General features: G+C 47.0%; 1 protein-coding gene across 1 annotated transcript; it reads right to left on the reverse strand.

Moving 5' to 3' along the window:
• Window positions 1-761: 761 nt before the first annotated feature.
• Window positions 762-17,444, reverse strand: slc9a5 (solute carrier family 9 member A5). The gene is made up of 16 exons (XM_047580986.1): window positions 16,869-17,444; window positions 13,499-13,801; window positions 12,959-13,122; window positions 9,526-9,604; window positions 9,189-9,366; window positions 8,353-8,573; window positions 7,635-7,837; window positions 7,093-7,182; window positions 6,743-6,813; window positions 6,509-6,635; window positions 6,306-6,397; window positions 4,775-4,901; window positions 4,397-4,546; window positions 3,439-3,511; window positions 2,498-2,626; window positions 762-2,116 (listed from the first exon to the last, which is right to left on the reverse strand). The coding sequence occupies exons 1-16, from the start codon at window positions 17,368-17,370 to the stop codon at window positions 1,521-1,523; spliced, it is 3,105 nt and encodes a 1,034-aa protein (XP_047436942.1). The 5' UTR covers window positions 17,371-17,444; the 3' UTR covers window positions 762-1,520.
• Window positions 17,445-19,023: the final 1,579 nt, after the last annotated feature.

Here is a 19,023-nt window from a genome sequence, read left to right on the forward strand (position 1 = left end):
CATGTTGCATCAGGTTTACTCCTGTAAATGTTATTTTATTATCCTCAGTCATACATTTTTTTATCTTGTGGCTGTTTTACTGTTTCTACTGTGGAACTTTTTACTGCAGATACAACAAAACATTTCACTGTGAATCACACTATGTAGAACTGTGCAAATAAACCTAGTCTCATCTCATCTTATCTTAAATTATCTCATCTTAATAATTTATTTAATTAAAAATGCCAACGCTTAGAATTTAATTAAGAAGATAAATCACCAAACTACGACTTAAACAAGTTTCTGAAACATTTATTTAGAACAATTATCTGTTTTATATCTGAGACTAAAGTTAAGCTATGAAAAAGCATCTAGCATTAGCTACCGTTAGCCAACAAAACCGCCAAAAACCGTTGTTGATTTAAGGCTAAGCTAATCTAAGCTAAGATAGATGGTCGCTGAGGTTGGGTAATAAAAGCAGCGGCAGGTCTGACTCACCTCCGGACGAAGTTTGAGACTTTTATCCTTTAGCGTCACACTCGTTTGTGTCAGAGTTCTTCTTTAGTTCGACTTCCGCCTGTTTACTTGTTGTTAAACGTGTTAGTGAACGGGAACGTGCGCTCAGCAGCGCCTCCTGCGGCGCAGCGAGGAACAGCGGCGGCGACAGGAAGAGGCTCCTCCCTCATTAACTAACTCCTCCTCTAAAGGAAGGAAGGAGACTGTTGATTGATCTGTAAAATGGTTCAGGGTCAGATTCAGTAAACAGACACGACGCTGACTTCATTATTATATATATTCTTTATTATTTATCAATTATTTATGAATTGACTCTTGGTTGCTCTGGATTCAACTCTGATTCGAGTACGTTTACAGCATGAACTCCTCCTCCTCCTCCTCCTCTCCTCCTCCTCCTCCTCCTCCTCTTTAACTATCACTTTTAACATGTTCAGGACCAGAAATAATTATGGTCCTGAGCTCAGACTGATGTTAAGACAACAAACAAGAAGACAAGAGAGACACTGGCTGCTGGTGAATAGAGAGACAGATGAAACGCGTCGTCTTTGGACTCTGGAGGTTTTATGTTTGCAGCTTGTTTAGTTTCATAGAAGAAGAAGAAGATTTAAAAGCTCGTCTGCAGCTCTGATTTATTCTGTTTATAATAAAGAATAAAAGTGATTATGACATTTAAAGAAACAGTGTGTTCACTCTGATAAATGTCATATATTGAATGTGTTTTTTTGTTTTTTGTTGTTTTTTTTTGGGGGGGGGGGGGGGGGCAGCTTATTCTGATACATTGAGATTATTGATGAATTCGTTATTAAATGACACGTGACACACAGGGACAGAGCCAACACGTGACCCTTCACCTCTCACGGACGTGTCCTGGGTCCTCTGACCTCTGACCTCTGACCTCTGACCCCAACCACCGGGATGATGGAGCTGTCCTCCTGTTGGACGGACACACAGGTAACAGATCACCTGATGTGGGAGGGGGTGATGGCGCAGTCCTAGCTGACCTGGAGGTCTGGGGGGGTCAGAGGTCACAGCTGGGTGGGGCCTCGGCTGTGCTGCTCGCTGCCACCAGGAGGAGGCGCCGTAACCAGGCTCCTCAGGTACACACAGGGGTTCCTCCTCCTCCCGGAGCCAGGGGGAGGAGGCGGTGGTGGCGGCAGGGAGCTGGGGGGGGGGCGCAGAGAGGAGGACATGAGTGGCTGCATCTCCTGCAAACCTCCTCCTCCTCCTCCTCCTCCTTCCTCCTCCTCCTCCTCCTCCTCCTTCTTCTTCTTCTCTGGGAAGCAGAAGGAGCCCTGGGACACCTGAGCTCCGATGGAGGAGGAGGTGCTCCCCATAGCGCTCCCCGGTGGCGTGTAGGAGACGGGGCGGGGGCCTCCCAGCCTGGAGAGGGCGCTGACGCGGGGGTGGACGGGCTCGGGGGGGGCGGGGGGGGACGAGATGCTCTCCAGGGACGAGATGCTCTGGTTCCAGGCCTGCTGCAGGTCCACGGGGATGATCTTCGTGGCCTCCACAGAGACACAGGGCGGAGGAGAACCCACGCCTCCCTTCCACGGCAGGTGACTGTCTCCCCCGGGGGGCGAGAGGGGGACGTCTGAGGAACTCCCGTCCAGAGCGGCTGGGACTGGAGGAGGAGACACAGGAGGAGACACAGGAGGAGACACAGGAGGACAGTTAGTGGGGAGGGACTGATCCCACGTCTCAGACCAGTTTATGTATAAATAATGAGTCTTGGTTCGTCCATGGTGACAGAATTAACTCCTCCTCCACTAGGGGGCAGCAGGTAGACACGGAATCTGTTAACATGCGACAACAGAATAAGACAGAAAACCAGGAGGTGGGAGGAGGGAGGTCCCTGATGAAGGTCCTCTTTACTTTTCCTCTTGTTCTACTTGGTGTGAGGGTAAAGATCTGTCGAACATGATGACGTAGATTATAATGTTCATGTCTGGTTTGGAGATGAAATGAAAGTGTGTGTGTTTCAGCCTCTGAGTTCCCGTCTCACCAGACTTGGGTCGTGGTTTCGGAGTCTCGGCCTTTCGAGCCACGAACGTGATCCCGACGTCGTCCTCCTTCTCCGGGTCTGAGTGCTCAGCTTTGTCCTCCTCCGACTCCACGGGGACGACCACGGGGTCTGGACACAGACATCAGGCATCAGGCCTCATGCTAAGCTAAAGCTTCAACTTATCTCCTCACAGTCTACAGCTGCATGGAGACCAGGACAGACACTAAGACACAGGCCCAGACTTCACTCCTTTTAACTTCATTCTTTCCTTCGTTCTGCTGATTCTGATTCTGATTCTGATTCTGATTCTGTGCTAACAGTCTGTACCCAGGTCCAGGCTGAGCTGTGGGATAAACTTGCAAAGGACGAGGAGGAGAAGGAAGAAGAAGGATGAGGAGGAGAGGGGGCAGAATGAGGAGCAGGAGAAGACGAAGATAAAGCAAGAGGAGCACCAGTACAAAAAGGAGGAGGAGGAGGAGGATGAAAAAGGAGACGATCAAAAAGGGGAACGAATAGGAAGAAGTGAACCGTAACTGAACCTTCTTTTAGTGTTGAACACTAAAAGTAAATTTAGCCCTGATATTAGAGAATGAATGTTTCTAAATGTGCTTATAATGGGAGTCAATGGGACATTTCTGGTGCTGCACGAAAACTAATAACACAATCTAGTCAATATTATTAAATAAACCGGTCACATGCCCCAAAAAGACTGAAAAACACCTTTAATAATCAAACTGGCATTTAAATGCTTATGTCCTCAAAATGAATCCGTTGGTAGTTTTGTGCTGAAGTGGTTTAAGAGATTTATATAGAGATATATGAGTTGAGTTTTTATTTTTTGAATGACTCAGAGTGAAGTTCATTAAAGTGACGTCTGATCTCGTCCATAAATGACTCGGTGACTCTGCTCATTAACCGTAACCTTATGAAAGTTGTGTAACCTTTGTCCTGCCAGCTGACGTTTCGTCGGGGTTTGTCGCTGCCTCCGTCCTCTCTGCTGTCAGATCCTCTGCGCTGTGGAGACACAAGGCGTCTTCAGTAAACCAGTTAAAACCAAACGTCTCTTCTACACAGACCAGAGCCTTTTAATCCCTAAGGAATCTAGGATCAGTAGGACTAAACGTCATCTCTGAACAGGAAGTAGTTTCTGAAAAGAATGACATCCTCATATGTGGACACAGGGATTATTTCACTGTGTAAATATGACCCTCTTTATTTAAATACCTGACACAGTTACAAACAGTGACCATCGTCCTTAAACCAGTCCTTTGCGATTAGTGACGTCATAGCTCGTTACTGGTGATGGAGTTTGTTACATTTGTGCGTCACATCAAAAACTAGAAAATTAATCATAAATAAACGAGTTTCAACTGTAGAATTGAATTAGTCCCGTGACTGGCTGCAGAATGAAGGACTCGGGGTCTCAGGACGATGGAAGCAACAAAGCCTAGTGGCCCTAGAGTCTATAAACCAAGGACTGTCTCTGAGGTGAGATGTAGAGGGAACCCGGACTCCTGTAGTCCACCTCCACCACAACTAAAACTCAAAGGTCCACACGTCTCCATAGTAACAGAAGATGAATAGAAGTAAAACCATTGGCTGGAATATTCAGAGATGTTCTGTGTTTGCAGCTTTTAAATTTAAACTCTGCTGACGCTGTGGATGAAACACCTGCTCCTGTCTGGTCTTTACAGGCTCCTCCATCACCAGCAGGCGGCGCCACATTCACTGTGTGCAGACCCGGAACCCTGAACCCTGGTCCCTGAACCCTGGACCTGGACCTGGACCCGGGACCCGGGACCCGGAACCCTGATCCCTGATCCCTGAACCCTGGACCTGGACCTGGACCTGGACCTGGTCCTGGACCTGGACCTGGACCTGGACCTGATCTCCTCTCACCTTCTTCAGGCTGCGCTCCTTCTTGTGCCGCTTGTGTCGGGTGGATTTGAACGTCTCCATGCGACTCTTCATGTTCCTCTGAAACACCTCCCGGTCCTGACGCTCCTTCTCCCCCAGAGGCATGAAGTGACGGCTGTAGTGGGACTGATACTGGACGACGGACACCGAGACAGAGACAAGACCGAGAAATTAAAAACCATTCAAGACAGAAACAAAGTCCTGAAAGTGGACAAAGAACCAACAGGACATCAAACAGAAATCTGAGACTAAAACGAGCCAATCAGAGAGGAGCTCCTCTATGTAATATTGGTCGTCTTTCCTGATGAGATGCCCTTTGACCTCTTCCACCATCTTGACAGAGACCTAAAGTCCGTTTACCCGTCTCCTGGGTTTGTAGAGGTTTCCAGCGAGGACGTGGTGCGTCTCCATGTCCTCCTCCACTTTGGCCCCGGGGACGTTATCGATGACTTGCAGGTCCAGACAGACGCCGCTACCGTTCTCACGCCTGCAAACAAACAACGAGACATGTCAGTGACAAACAAATAATACAAAACCTTGAGGAATTTAAATATCCCGGAGTCTTTTAACCCTTTATAGGACGACACTGAACCCTGGACTCATTATAAGACAGAAGAAAACTGTTGTGCTTCTGTGAAATTTTTATTTTTTTAATAATGTTCCTGAGTTAAATCCAGATGAATGAATGTCTCATGTCTGGCTCTGGTCTCATATCTGGTTCTGGTCTCATATCTGGTTCCTGGTCTCATATCTGGTTCTGGTCTCATGTCTGGTTCTGGTCTCATATCTGGTTCCTGGTCTCATATCTGGTTCCTGGTCTCATCTCTGGTTCTGGTCTCATATCTGGTTCCTGGTCTCATGTCTGGTTCCTGGTCTCATCTCTGGTTCTGGTCTCATATCTGGTTCCTGGTCTCATCTCTGGTTCCTGGTCTCATATCTGGTTCCTGGTCCTTAAACTAATGTAAACATGTATTTGTCACATTAGAAACATCAGGACACTTGTTCTTCTTCATGGTTCCTAATAAACCAGGTCAGAGGGGGGACCTTGTAGACCACATTAGACCCTGATTAGACCTGAGGATGTTTCCTTTTCTCTGATTGGCTCAATGAAAACCACATGACAATAAACCTCACTGAGAGGAACCAGGAACCACGTTACCACACATGGTTCTTGTCAACTAGAAAACCGTTTTGTGACGTCCTCCATTAAAGCTCTGGGGTTGAGTAACCAGTGAATTACCAGCGTTTCAGTGAAAACTAGAACAACTACCTCTATCTTCTTCTGGGAATCTGTCAATACTGTCAGCACTGATTTCATTTCCTTCTTTATTCTATCATTTAGATTTGCATCATTGTTGGACTTTAAAGCTGATGTGAGACCTTCCCACTGGTTCTGGTTTTTACTGCGTCACTTTATATATACACACTATAGATACACACTATATATGCACATACTATATGTGTGTATGTGTGTGTGTGTATGAGCTGATGTGAGACCTTCCCACTGGTTCTGGTTTTTACTGCGTCACTTTATTTGATGCTGGACTTTACAGAGAACAACTAATGCAGCTGTGTCCCACTTTATTTACTCTTTAAATGAAACATGGTGTTAATCAGGATCAGCAGCCATGTTGCTTTGTCTCACACTCATCATCAGGATCATGTGACTGGACCAGGTTTGTGTACCTGAGGTGTGTGTGTGTGTTGTGTGTGTGTTGTTGTGTGTGTTGTGTGCTGGTACTTGTACTCATTGTGTAGTTTTTATGTGGTGTGTAGTTCATGTTTTATTTATCTGGTCGCCCATCGTTTCTTTTTTCTTTTAAACGGTTCATGTGAATGCATGATGTCCTCACACTGAATGAAATAAAACAGGTGGAGTCATGTGACTCACAGGTAGTTGGTGACGTTGGTGACTTCAGGGAACGAGGCTCTGCTGGCCATGGATGGGAGGGACAGACGAGCCGAGGTCAGGACGTTCCCCCCCTGAACACACACAATAATAATAACACACGGCAGCACACACAATGATACACATTAACAGAAGAAACCCACACAGTAACCCCCCCCCCCCCCCCCCCCCCCGGTGGTTCCCACCTGGTCGATGACGCTGATGGCGTCCCTGATGTTGATCTTCTGGTACGCCTCCCATAACTCGCTCTTCCTGTACACGGACTTCCTGAGCAGCATCTTACTCAGGTACTTCTTATCAAACTGCTCCCACCTGAGGACACAGACGGTCGTTAACCTATCGTCACCGTGGAGACGTCGCCGTGGAGACGCTGCCGTGGCAACGATGGGATAAGGCCGTGGTTTTACAGCGTCTCATACTTGTCTCTCCAGTGGTGATATCCCTGCAGGCCGGCGATGTCCTCCACCGCCGTCAGGATGTGATCGAAGGCCTGGAAGCAGAGACCAGAGCAACACACAAGAAACATTCAAGACCACTTTACTGATCCAGGGACATTATTTTAACCAAGAAGTCACAAGATAATAAAAACATATGTAAGAATAGAGTAAAATCAGGACAGAAGGAAAAATTACCAAAATAAAGTACAGGTCCTATTTACATATAATGCACAGTGAAGTATCTGAGCATGTGATTAGCTAAAGTGTCTCATGTGCAAAGAAGAAGAAGAAGAAGAAGAGGAGGAGGAGGAGGAGGAGGAGGAGGCGCTGACCCTCTCGTGGATCTCCTCGTTGATGGTGGGCTTCCTGTTGGTGGATCGAGGGACTTTGAGCCAGTTCACCAGAGGTTTGATGGTCAGACCCTGGAGGACAGATCACATGAGAATGTGGACGCAGGACGACATGAGGACAGTCTGGAGCTGTCCTCCATAAACAAACCCTGGGCCTCCTCCATAACGAGGAGGAGATCAGACACACTCTTCAGATTTAGAGTGTGTTTGCACATTCACATGTAAACACAGTCTGACTGCGCCTCCCTTTAATGAGGAGGAGATCCATCATGGCCGCCAGAGCCCTGACAGCTTTAAACTGATTCACTGCTGCCTTTAGTTTAGGCTCCGCCCACACATACAACACACACAGTGACACACACAGAAACACACACATCAACACAATAACACAATAATACACAATAACACACGCACACATGATAACACACAATAAAACACACATTAACACGTGTAGAAGAGGACATGGGGTCACTCATGTAACCAGGAAGTAACCAGGAAGTAACCAGGAAGTAACCAGGAAGTACCTGGAACATGACGGTGAAGAAGACGACAATGATCGTCGTGGCAACAAAGTAATCCTTGGCCTTGACCTGCTGGCCGTCCAGCAGAACCACCAGGGCGAACGCCACCGCCCCCCGCAGGCCACCGTACGACATCACCACCTGGTCAATCTTATCCAATGGGACGAGCCGGAACCGGTTCAGGACCCAGGTCTGACCAATCACACCTGAGGAGGGGGAGGAGGAGGTGAGGAGGAGGAGCAGGAGGTGATGATGAGGAGGAGGAGGTTATTATGAGGAGCAGGAGGAGGTGAGGAGGAGGAGGAGGAGGAGGAGGTGATGAGGAGGAGGAGGTGAGGAGGTGAGGAGGAGGAGATGAGGAGGAGGAGGAGGAAATGAGGAGGAGGAGGTGAGGAGGAGGAGGAGGAGGAGGAGGTGATGATGAGGAGGAGGAGGTTATTATGAGGAGCAGGAGGAGATGAGAAGGAGGAGGAGGAAATGAGGAGGAGGAGGAGGAGGAGGAGGAGGTGATGATGAGGAGATGATGAGGAGGAGGAGGTGATGATGATGAGGAGGAGATGAGGAGGAGATGAGGAGGAGGTGAGGAGGAGGAGGAGATGAGGAGGAGGAGGAGGAGGAGGTGATGATGATGAGGGGGTGATGATGAGGAGGAGGAGGAGGATGGAGGAGGAGGTGAGGAGGAGGAGGAGGAGGAGGTGATGATGAGGAGGAGGTGACTGACCGATGGCCCTGAAGACGAAGATGAAGACCAGGGTGCAGGACACCAGCCCCGTGTCCCACGCCCACTTGGACTTGTCCACGGCCGAGATGCCGAGGAAGATGAAGATGATGGTCTCGGCGATGCTGGCCAGAGTCTTCATCGTGTACTTCACTGTGGTCCGAGACTTCTGGGAAATGTTGGCCTCCACATATTTATTGGCCCCGATGCCACAGAACGTCATCCTGGTACCAGAGATATGGACTGGTTATATAGAGACTGTTATATATAGACTAGTTATATATAGACTGGTTATATATAGACTGGTTATATACAGACTGGTTATATATAGACTGGTTATATATAGACTGGTTATATATAGACTGGTTATATATAGACTGTTATATATAGACTGGTTATATATAGACTGGTTATATATAGACTGGTTATATATAGACTGGTTACATATAGACTAGTTATATATAGACTGGTTATATAGAGACTGGTTATATATAGACTGGTTATATATAGACTGGTTACATATAGACTAGTTATATATAGACTGGTTATATATAGACTAGTTATATATAGACTGGTTATATATAGCCTGATCATATATAGACTGGTTATATATAGACTAGTTATATATAGACTGGTTATATAGAGACTGGTACATATATAGACTAGTTATATATATATAGACTAGTTATATATAAACTAGTTATATACATATAGACTAGTTATATATATATAGACTAGTTATATATAAACTAGTTATATACATATAGACTAGTTATATATAGACTGGTACATACACAGGGTTGTATATACTGGGTGCTGTTGTTGTACGGGGGACTTACGACAGGATGGCAGACAGGGAGAAGAGCTCGGCCGTCAGGTAGGCCAGGTAGACCAGCAGGAAGACAAACAGGGGCTCAATGATCCGAACTTTCTTAGTGAAACGAGTGATGAAGCCCAGGATGACAGCAAAGACCAGACCTACCAGAGTCCCCCCAATACTGACGATGAGGAAGGAGGCTGAGGAGGAGGAGGAGGAGGAGGAGGAGGAGGAGGAGGAGGAGGAGGAGGAGGAGCAGGAGGAGCAGGAGGAGGAGGAGGAGGAGGAGGAGGAGGAGCAGGAGTGAGTGACTAGAGTCAGTCTGATCAGATTTCTTTGTTGTTTGTCTCCACACTCACCGACTCCTTTGAAGTAATCAGCTGTCTGGACGTTCTCTGCTCCCACCTCCACGAAGGAAATGTAGACTTTATATAAAACCTGCAGCACAATAAAGACCAGATTAAAAAACATAAACGTTTCAATGTTTCATATCTATCTATCTATCTATCTATCTATCTATCTATCTATCTATCTATCTATCTATCTATCTATCTATCTATCTATCTATCTATCTATCTGTGATCAGCTGTTCTCTCTGACCTTTGACCTCTGAGTGATGAAGATGATGATGAAGAATGAGTCTGAGTCTGGGAAAGTGAACTCTGAGTGGAACTGGTTCCCACACAGCTTCAGTTCTTGGTAGATTAGCTCTGGATTAAAGAGCTGACGTTAATCAGCTGATTCATCTCAACTCAGTATTTTTACTGATTTACACATTTAAAGGAACAGTAGCTCCTCGTAGCCTCCCTGCTAACAGTAGCTCCTCCTAGTCTCACTGCTAACAGTAGCTCCTCCTAGCCTCCCTGCTAACAGTAGCTCCTCCTAGCCTCCCTGCTAACAGTAGCTCCTCTTAGCCTCCCTGCTTGCAGTAGCTCCTCCTAGCCTCCCAGCTAACAGTAGCTCTTCCTAGCCTCCCAGCTAGCAGTAGCTCCTCCTAGCCTCCCTGCTAACAGTAGCTCCTCTTAGCCTCCCTGCTAGCAGTAGCTCCTCTTAGCCTCCCAGCTAACAGTAGCTCTTCCTAGCCCCCCTGCTAACAGTAGCTCCTCCTAGCCTCCCTGCTAACAGTAGCTCTTCTTATCCCCCAGCTTGTGGTTGTTGTTGTTGTGACCTACTGACCTACTAGTGTTAGCTACAGTGTTTTACAGGCGCTATGACCCGTTGTTCAGTACTTTTAACACTTTTTCAAAACTCTTCACACAGTTACCACAACACCAGCCTGTGTGGGCTATACAATTAACACAATTCTTCTTCTTTTGACACGAAATACACACATTTTACATGTTTAAAATTAGTTTTGACTCCTTTTACACACAAGCTCAATCAAGACCAAAACATTAGATGTTAACTGGTGAATTTTCTATTGTTTTCACACGGTTTGTCAAAACAGAAAAACTCATGTTCAAAACTAATGGATTGAAGATCACATTGATCACAGCTGATTCCTGTCTTTTCAATCACATCACCAGTCACATGACCTGTATTTACTGGAGCAGGATCTTATGAGGGACAAGGTGAGAACTGGCAGAAAACAAGTGTACTGAGCGTTGTACAATAAAAGGAACAAAAATCATCACAAACATTAATTTACACGTATATGATCAATACAATAATGTGATGATTGTAAAAGAAAAAGGAAAAAAAGTGGATTTGACTCATGCAAAGTGATTCAGTTTGTGTTCTTCCATCAGTCAGTGTGTTTCTGTGGGAAGACAACGTGTGTGGTTGTGTTGCTAGAGTTAACCTGTGTTAGCGTATTGTTGTATTTTGGACGTGTGTGTCTGTGTTTTGTTACACTGTGATATTGAGCATGAAATTAACTGTTTGTGTTTCAGGTGTGATGTGCGTTAACAGTTTTAAAAAAGTGTTTAAGGTTCTGACACATGGGTCATAGGCTGTAAATAACTGTAATGTGTGTCGTGTGTTAATGTGTGTTGCAGTGTGTGTTGTTGCAGTGTGTTGCCGTGTGTGTTGTTGCAGTGTGTTGTTGCAGTGTGTTGTAGTGTGTTGTAGTGGTGTGTTGTTGCAGTGTGTTGTAGTGGTGTGTTGTTGCAGTGTTTTGCAGTGTGTTGTCGTGTGTGTTGTTGCAGTGTGTTGTCGTGTGTGTTGTTGCAGTGTGTTGTAGTGGTGTGTGTTGCAGTGTGTTGTTGCAGTGTGTCGCAGTGTGTTGTCGTGTGTGTTGTAGTGTGTTGTCGTGGTGTGTTGTTGCAGTGTGTTGTAGTGGTGTGTGTTGCAGTGGTGTGTTTTTGCAGTGTGTTGCAGTGTGTTGTCGTGTGTGTTGTTGCAGTGTGTTGTAGTGGTGTGTTGATGCAGTGTGTTGCAGTGTGTTGTAGTGGTGTGTTGTTGCAGTGTGTTGTAGTGGTGTGTGTTGCAGTGGTGTGTTGTTGCAGTGTGTTGCAGGGTGTTGTCGTGTGTGTTGTTGCAGTGTGTTGTAGTGGTGCGTTGTTGCAGTGTGTTGTCGTGTGTTGTAGTGGTGTGTGTGTTGTTGCAGTGTGTTGCGGTGTGTTGTCGTGCGTGTTGTTGCAGTGTGTTGTAGTGTGTTGTAGTGTGTTGCAGTGTGTGTTGTTGCAGTGTGTTGTAGTGTGTTGTAGTGGTGTGTTGTTGCAGTGTGTTGTAGTGGTGTGTGTTGCAGTGTGTTTTCGTGTGTGTTGTTGCAGTGGTGTGTTGTTGCAGTGTGTTGTAGTGGTGTGTGTTGCAGTGGTGTGTTTTTGCAGTGTGTTGCAGTGTGTTGTCGTGTGTGTTGTTGCAGTGTGTTGTAGTGGTGTGTTGTTGCAGTGTGTTGCAGTGTGTTGCAGTGTGTTGTTGCAGGTGTTGTCGTGGTGTGTATGTGTTGTTGGTTGTGTTGCAGTGTGTTACCGTGTGTTGTGTTTGTGTGTGTTGCAGTGTGTTGTAGTGGTGTGTTGTTGCAGTGTGTTGTAGTGTGTTGTCGTGGTGTGTTGTTGCAGTGTGTTGTAGTGTGTTGTCGTGGTGTGTTGTTGCAGTGTGTTGCAGTGTGTTGTCGTGTGTGTTGTTGCAGTGTGTTGTGTGGTGTTTGCATGAGTGTGTTGTGCAGTGTGTTGCAGTGTGTTGTGTGGTGTGTTGTTGCAGTGTGTTGTAGTGGTGTGTGTTGCATGGTGTGTTGTTGCAGTGTGTTGCAGTGTGTGTGTGTGTTGTTGCAGTGTGTTGTAGTGGTGTGTGTTGCAGTGTGTTTTCGTGTGTGTTGTTGCAGTGGTGTGTTGTTGCAGTGTGTTGTAGTGGCGTGTTGTTGGAGTGTGTTGTAGGGGTGTGTGTTGCAGTGTGTTGTCGTGTGTGTTGTTGCAGTGTGTTGTAGTGTGTTGTAGTGGTGTGTTGTTGCAGTGTGTTGCCGTGTGTTGTAGTGGTGTGTTGTTGCAGTGTGTTGTGTGTTTTGTTGCAGTGTGTTGCAGTGTGTTGTAGTGTGTTGAAGTGGTGTGTTGTTGCAGTGTGTTGCCGTGTGTTTTGTTGCAGTGTGTTGCAGTGTGTTGTAGTGGTGTGTTGTTGCAGTGTGTTGCAGCGTGTTGTAGTTGTGTGTTGTTGCAGTGTGTTGCCACAGTGTGTTGCCGTGTGTGTTGTTGCAGTGTGTTGCAGTGTGTTGTTGCAGTGTGTTGTAGTGGTGTGTTGTTGCAGTGTGTTGCAGTGTGTTGCAGTGTGTTGTTGCAGTGTGTTGCCGCAGTGTGTTGTTGCAGTGTGTTGTTGCAGTGTGTTGCCGCAGTGTGTTGCTGCGTGCGTGCGTCTCACCACGGTGACGGCGTCGTTCACCAGTGATTCTCCGAACACGATGATGAAGAGCGTATCGTTGACGTGAACCTCCTCAAACACGGCCAGAACAGCCACTGGGTCCACGGCCGAGATCAGAGCCCCGAACAGCAGGAAGTCCATGAGGTCTGCCTGCACACGCTGGTCTACACAAACACACACATGTTAGTTACATGTTAGTAGAACATAGTTGGACCTTTAGTTTGTTGCTTCCGTCCTCCTGAGACCCTGAGTCCTCATACAAGGATGCTAAGTTTGCTTGCTTTTTCATTGAAAGAGTTTTTACTTCTAACATCGGATCCAAAGGGCGTTGGATAAAGGCAGCTGGACTTTCTTCAAGATGTTTGTCTACTGAGATGGATTATCCTGACCTGGATGACTGAGAACCTTCACAGACACATTCTAGCATCGGAGCTACCGGCCTGAGCGTCCGCGTCTTTGTTTTATACCGTTTTGTTGTGGTTGGTGTGTGTTCTCCCTCTTTATACCCAGACTGTCCCATATTCTCCTGGTAACACTGACCTATGACCCCCAGAAGTTTGGCGGCGTAGAGGCTGAAGCCGGTGCAGAAGGCGTTCCACAGGGTCCCCACCACGGCGTACGTCAGGATGGCCCCCAGGTTGTCGAAGAAGAGGCGAGCCGGCATGAAGTAGCCGGCGTCGCCCACGATGGTCGGCAGCAGGAAGAGGAAGAAGAGGGCGGGCTCCAGCTGGTACAGCTGCTTCTTATTGGCTACAAGGACGACCCCGCCCAGAACCAGACCCAACAGGATCAGCATGCAGCTCTCAGGGACCACGGTGGTGAAGCGCTGAGAGAAATGGAACACTAGCAAGACACAACCACACACAGGTTACACACAAGTACAGGTTACACACAGCACCTTCACTTACACTGCTCTGATTGGTCCAAACTCAGCTCTGCTCTGATTGGATAAAACACAGCTCTGCTCTGATTGGTCCAAACACAGCTCTGCTTTGACTGGATAAAACACAGCTCTGCTCTGATTGGTCCAAACACAGCTCTGCTTTGACTGGATAAAACACAGCTCTGCTCTGATTGGTCCAAACACAGCTCTGCTTTGACTGGATAAAACACAGCTCTGCTCTAATTGGACCAAACACAGCTCTGCTCTGATTGGTCCAAACACAGCTCTGCTTTGACTGGATAAAACACAGCTCTGCTCTAATTGGACCAAACACAGCTCTGCTCTGATTGGTCCAAACACAGCTCTGCTTTGACTGGATAAAACACAGCTCTGCTCTAATTGGACCAAACACAGCTCTGCTCTGATTGGTCCAAACACAGCTCTGCTCTGATTGGATAAAACACAGCTGTGCTCTGATTGGACTCTTCTCTGGAGCTTCACATTAACCTGCATAGACAGATGATACCTCTGAAAGTCAGGTGTGAGTCATGTGACCTGCTCTCTGATTGGCGGCTGTGTTTCAGGTTCAGGTAACAGGAGGTCTCACTCCATTTATTTCATGTTACACAAACCATGATCTGCTGTTGTTGTCATGATTAATGTGTGTGACCTTGGACACGTTACAAATCCATCAATTAAGGTCTGAGTCACCGTACAAACACACACAGCAACACACAGCAACACACAGTAACACACACACAGTAACAGACACACACACAGTAACACACAGTAACACACACACAGTAACACACACACAGTAACACACAGTAACACACAGTAACACACACTGAACCGATGTGTCTGTTTCTGCTCCTCCATCTAATCTGATAACGTTTCCCTGCAGCCTCCATCTTTGCTTCCAGCTTATTCTGTGTTTAAACGACAGAGGAGATAGATTCAGACTGTAACAGAGTCAACGGGGAGGAGAGAGGACGCCTGGGGAGGAGGAGGAGGAGGAGGAGGAGGAGGAGGAGGAGGAGGGGGAGGATGAGGAGGAGCAGGAGGATGAGAAGGAGGAGGAGGAGCAGGAGGAGCAGGAGGATGAGAAGGAGGAGGAGGAAGAGGAGGAGGAGGAGGAGGAGGATGAGAAGGAGGAGGAGGAGGAGGATGAGAAGGAGGAGGAAGAGCAGGAGGAGGAGGAGGACAACATGAAGGAGCTGAACAAACGTCTGATTCTAAAATCAAACGCCTCCCACTCACCAGACGGACACACTCAGCCTCAACATGAACCAGACCAGACCAGACCAGACCAGACCAGACCAGCAGGCTGTCAGCTCCAGCCTCAAAGACTATCAACTATCAGGGGTGGGAGACTGGGGGGCTGTGGACAAACACCTGGGTCTAGAGCAGGGGGGTCCAACCCGTTCTGGCCCAGTTTGATGTCAGGACCTGGACCAGGAACGCGACAGAATAACTACCTGTAAATAACAACAACACGTTTCCTTTGGTTCAGGCTAAATGAGAATGTTCTGAAAGTTTCTAAAGAGACAGAGACGAGTTTGTCTCAGTGTCGTCTTCAGTCCACAACTCTAAAACTACAACTGTGTGAACTCTTCATAGAACAGCAGCTACTTTTATATGGATTTTCCATGTGAGCACATGAAGGAACCAGACTCAGGTGACTGTCTGTCTGTTAGACTGTAGGAAATAAAAAATGAAAGAGAACGAGCAGTGAGTACATTTACTGTAGAATGAAGGAAAACTGCAGCTGATGTCTTCAATGTAACTTTTGCAATTTCATCCCATGGACCAGATTATAGCCTCTGGAGCCCCACTTTTGGCCCACGGGCCGTATGTTTGACACCTGTGTTCTATATGAAGCAAAGTGGGGCAAATATTGAGTTAAAGGCTCCTGCAGCAGGTTCTCTAGTGGAGGGAGGCAGGTTCCCAGTTATTCTGCTGTGTGTTCTCTTTATTTTATTTTATTTTATTTTATTTTATTTTATTTTATTTTATTTTATTTTATTTTATTTTATTTCTTGGCCGTATTGACCTCGTCTGGAGCTCTTCTCTGAGTGGAGGCTGCAGCTCATTAATGAGTCAGAGACATAAAGCAGGTTATTATCAGACAGACCCAGACCACCACTAGGGCCTGGGCCTGGACCTGGACCTGGGTAGGAATTTAGGAGTCATTTAATAAAGTTCCTGGTGAGTTGTAGTTCTAGTTCTAGTTCCTGTAGTTCTCATCGTTTCCAGTAGAAGAAGAAAGGTCTGATTCTCCTGAACCTTGTTCTTAATGTTTTGTAGTTTTTTTTAATCTTCCTGTTCTTGTTCTCTGATCAGCTGATTCTGAACCTGGAGACCGTCTGCCTTTAGACCGGACCAGGACCGACCCGTCACAGAACTGTGTCTCATTACTGAACCCTGACTCCCTTAGTACCGTTTAGTTTGGAGCTGATGATTAGTATCACATGATACAGACCAGGACTAGACCAGGACTAGAACAGGACCAGACCAGGACCAGACAGACCAGGACCAGACAGACCAGGACTAGACAGACCAGGACTAGACCAGGACTAGACCAGGACTAGACCAGGTCTGTCTGATCATTATTAAAACATTAGAATTTTTTTAAGGATATTTCTTTAAATCTAAACGTGTCCTCGTTCTTCTTTGCTCTGAACCTGATGTTAAAGTGTGTAGTTGTCGTTATTACCAGGTTTCATTGTGTTGTGTTCCTGGTCCCTTTAGATTAAACTGGTCTGAACGTGGCCCCTGAACTAGAATGAGTTGGACCCCGTCCCCCAGAGTCTAGTTCAGGGTCTAGTTCAGGGGGTCGAACTCATGTTAGTTGTTACTAGCGAACCTACTGGACTACAGAGAGTCCACTAATAACAGGGGTCCAGAGGGGACCAGGGGGGACCAGAGGGGTCCACTGGGGACCAGAGGTGCAGTGTGTCCCAGTAATTAGACAGGTCCGGTCTCCACACACACACACACACACACGCACACACGCTCGGGACTCACGGATCTTGGCCACGCTGGCCACCAGGAGCCAGATGGCGATGATGTACGGGGTCTGCACGTAGCTCCACTCCCACTGGACCACCCGGTACCCGCCGCCGTGATGCTGGTGCTCCCCGCCCTCCTGCTCCTCCTCTGCGGGACCGGACGGCTCCTCCGCCGCGGACCGGGCCAAGGCGACTCCGGGCGCTCCGCGCTCCTCCCCGGGCTCCCGGAGGAGGAGCAGCGGCGGGGTGGAGGGAGAGGCGGGCACCGGCGAGGAGAAGCCGAGCACCGGTCCCCGGAGCGACGGAGAGCCGGTCCCGGTCCCGGTCCTGGTCCCGGTCCCGGTCCCGATGGCGGTGACGGTGAGCAGTAGCAGACCGAGAGGTAGCATGTTGTCCCCGGAGCTCAGCGGGAGGACATCCTGTCTCCTTATATAGAGACACACGGAGACACGGAGACACGGAGACGGAGGGAGGCCGGTGTACCGCACACACACACACACACACACACACACACACATACACACACACACACACACACCGGCGCTGGACACGTGACCTCCCGTTTAAAGAGACTACTGCAGGTGGAGGGTCCTCTGACCTCATCGATCCTGATCAGTGACGTCACGGCCCAATACTACGGCCGCTGACGTCACAGAGCACCACCTGTGACGGATGAATGGAACAGCTGATCCTCATCAGAGGCTTTGTTTTTATAGAACAGAACAGAAAAATGCGTCATGACGTAACGAGCATTCACAGAATAAATAAAACCATAAACACATCAATGTATTTTAATGATCCACCGGGAAATAACCTGTTAGTTACACACAGAAGAAACAGGAACAGAAAAAAAGATAAAACAGATTCAAATAAAACATAAGTAATATTCAGTAAAACAACACAGAAAATAGAGTAAACGACCAGAATTAGACTATGAATAAATGATCCAGAACCAGAAAGTCCAGAGGGTCTCGTCTGGTCCAGGGTGGGATGATGCTCCTCGGGTTCACACACTTTTAGTTTTAGACACTGGGACCTGGAGCTGAACACAAACTCACCTCTTCTTTTTCTATCAACAGTCTTTCCCTCAGTGTTTTCTTAGTTTAGTTCAGTTCATGAAATGGAAACGTTCATAATAAACTTGTTGGCGGTAAAATGTTTGTCGTTGTGGTTGAGTATAGTTGTTATTCTGTTGTGTGTGTGGCCCCTGACGCGCTGGTTTAGACTAAAGTCATAACTTTCTCCATTTCACAGCAGATTTAACCAGATTTAATGGGATATTCTATTCTTCTCTTTCCCTGTATCCATAGAAACCATCTGTCAGGTGTTGTTATGTGCGTGTCTGCTCTCAGGTTCAGCTCTTATCTCCTGTTGTGCTGTAAACAGAGAATTATCTGATCTGATCTGATTCACACTCAGACTCAGAGGACACGACCTTCTGACTCTGTCACAGTCACCGTCCTGAGACGAGAGGAGACCGACCTGCTGATGATTTGTAGTCCAATCATCAGCTGGGTCCTCTGGTATCTGTAGTTCCATGAGCAGTGCTGTTTGTCTGGATCTTTGTTAGTGGTCCGGGTTATTTGTGGCTTCCAGACTCTTCAGACATGTTTGTGGAACCTTTTCCATCCTGATCTGAGCTCCTCACAAAGCTCCTCAGTCTGTTACCATCATAACCTCCAACACATTACACACATTGTTCTTCTCTTTAGCTCCAACAGTCATGACAACGCTTTGATGCTGAGCTCATGTTATATCTGTATCTGTATCTGAGTCCTTGTGAGTTGTGTCTGTTCATTTAATGTCTTTAGGTTGAAAACAGTGATGGAGGAGGAGGGAATACAGAGGCGACTGCTATTCTCTTATTTGTTAAATTGATCAAACCATCACTGTTACATGGAATATAGAAATGGAATAGAAACAAAAAAGACTATGATCCATGTCTGATTCCAAAGTGTCACATTTTAACTTCCTCCTCTTCTCTAAACGGCCTCATTTCTGTCCAGACTGAGTTTAAACACTTTAAACTTTTAGCTGAGTTTTGCTGATTTAAAGTGTTTCGGTGACAAACATGTTGTAAACCTCAGATTTAAAGACTAAACCAGGGAGTCTCATCACGTGGGCTGTGGTTTAATCGTAGAGGAGCTCCTCTCTGACCTGGACTAACAGGT

This window comes from Mugil cephalus, chromosome 3, assembly GCF_022458985.1.
Source record: "Mugil cephalus isolate CIBA_MC_2020 chromosome 3, CIBA_Mcephalus_1.1, whole genome shotgun sequence".
Taxonomy (NCBI): Eukaryota; Metazoa; Chordata; class Actinopteri; order Mugiliformes; family Mugilidae; genus Mugil; species Mugil cephalus.

Excerpts from the sequence above, each read along its gene's own strand:
- slc9a5 (XM_047580986.1), bottom strand. The coding sequence starts at position 17,370 with ATGTGTGTGTGTGTGTGTGTGTGTGTGTGTGTGCGGTACACCGGCCTC. Across the intron at positions 6,398-6,508 it reads CCATCAGCGTCATCGACCAG|GGGGGGAACGTCCTGACCTC; the intron begins GTGGGAACCACC and ends GTGTGTGTTCAG. Across the intron at positions 4,902-6,305 it reads ACCAACGTCACCAACTACCT|GCGTGAGAACGGTAGCGGCG; the intron begins GTGAGTCACATG and ends GTTTGTTTGCAG.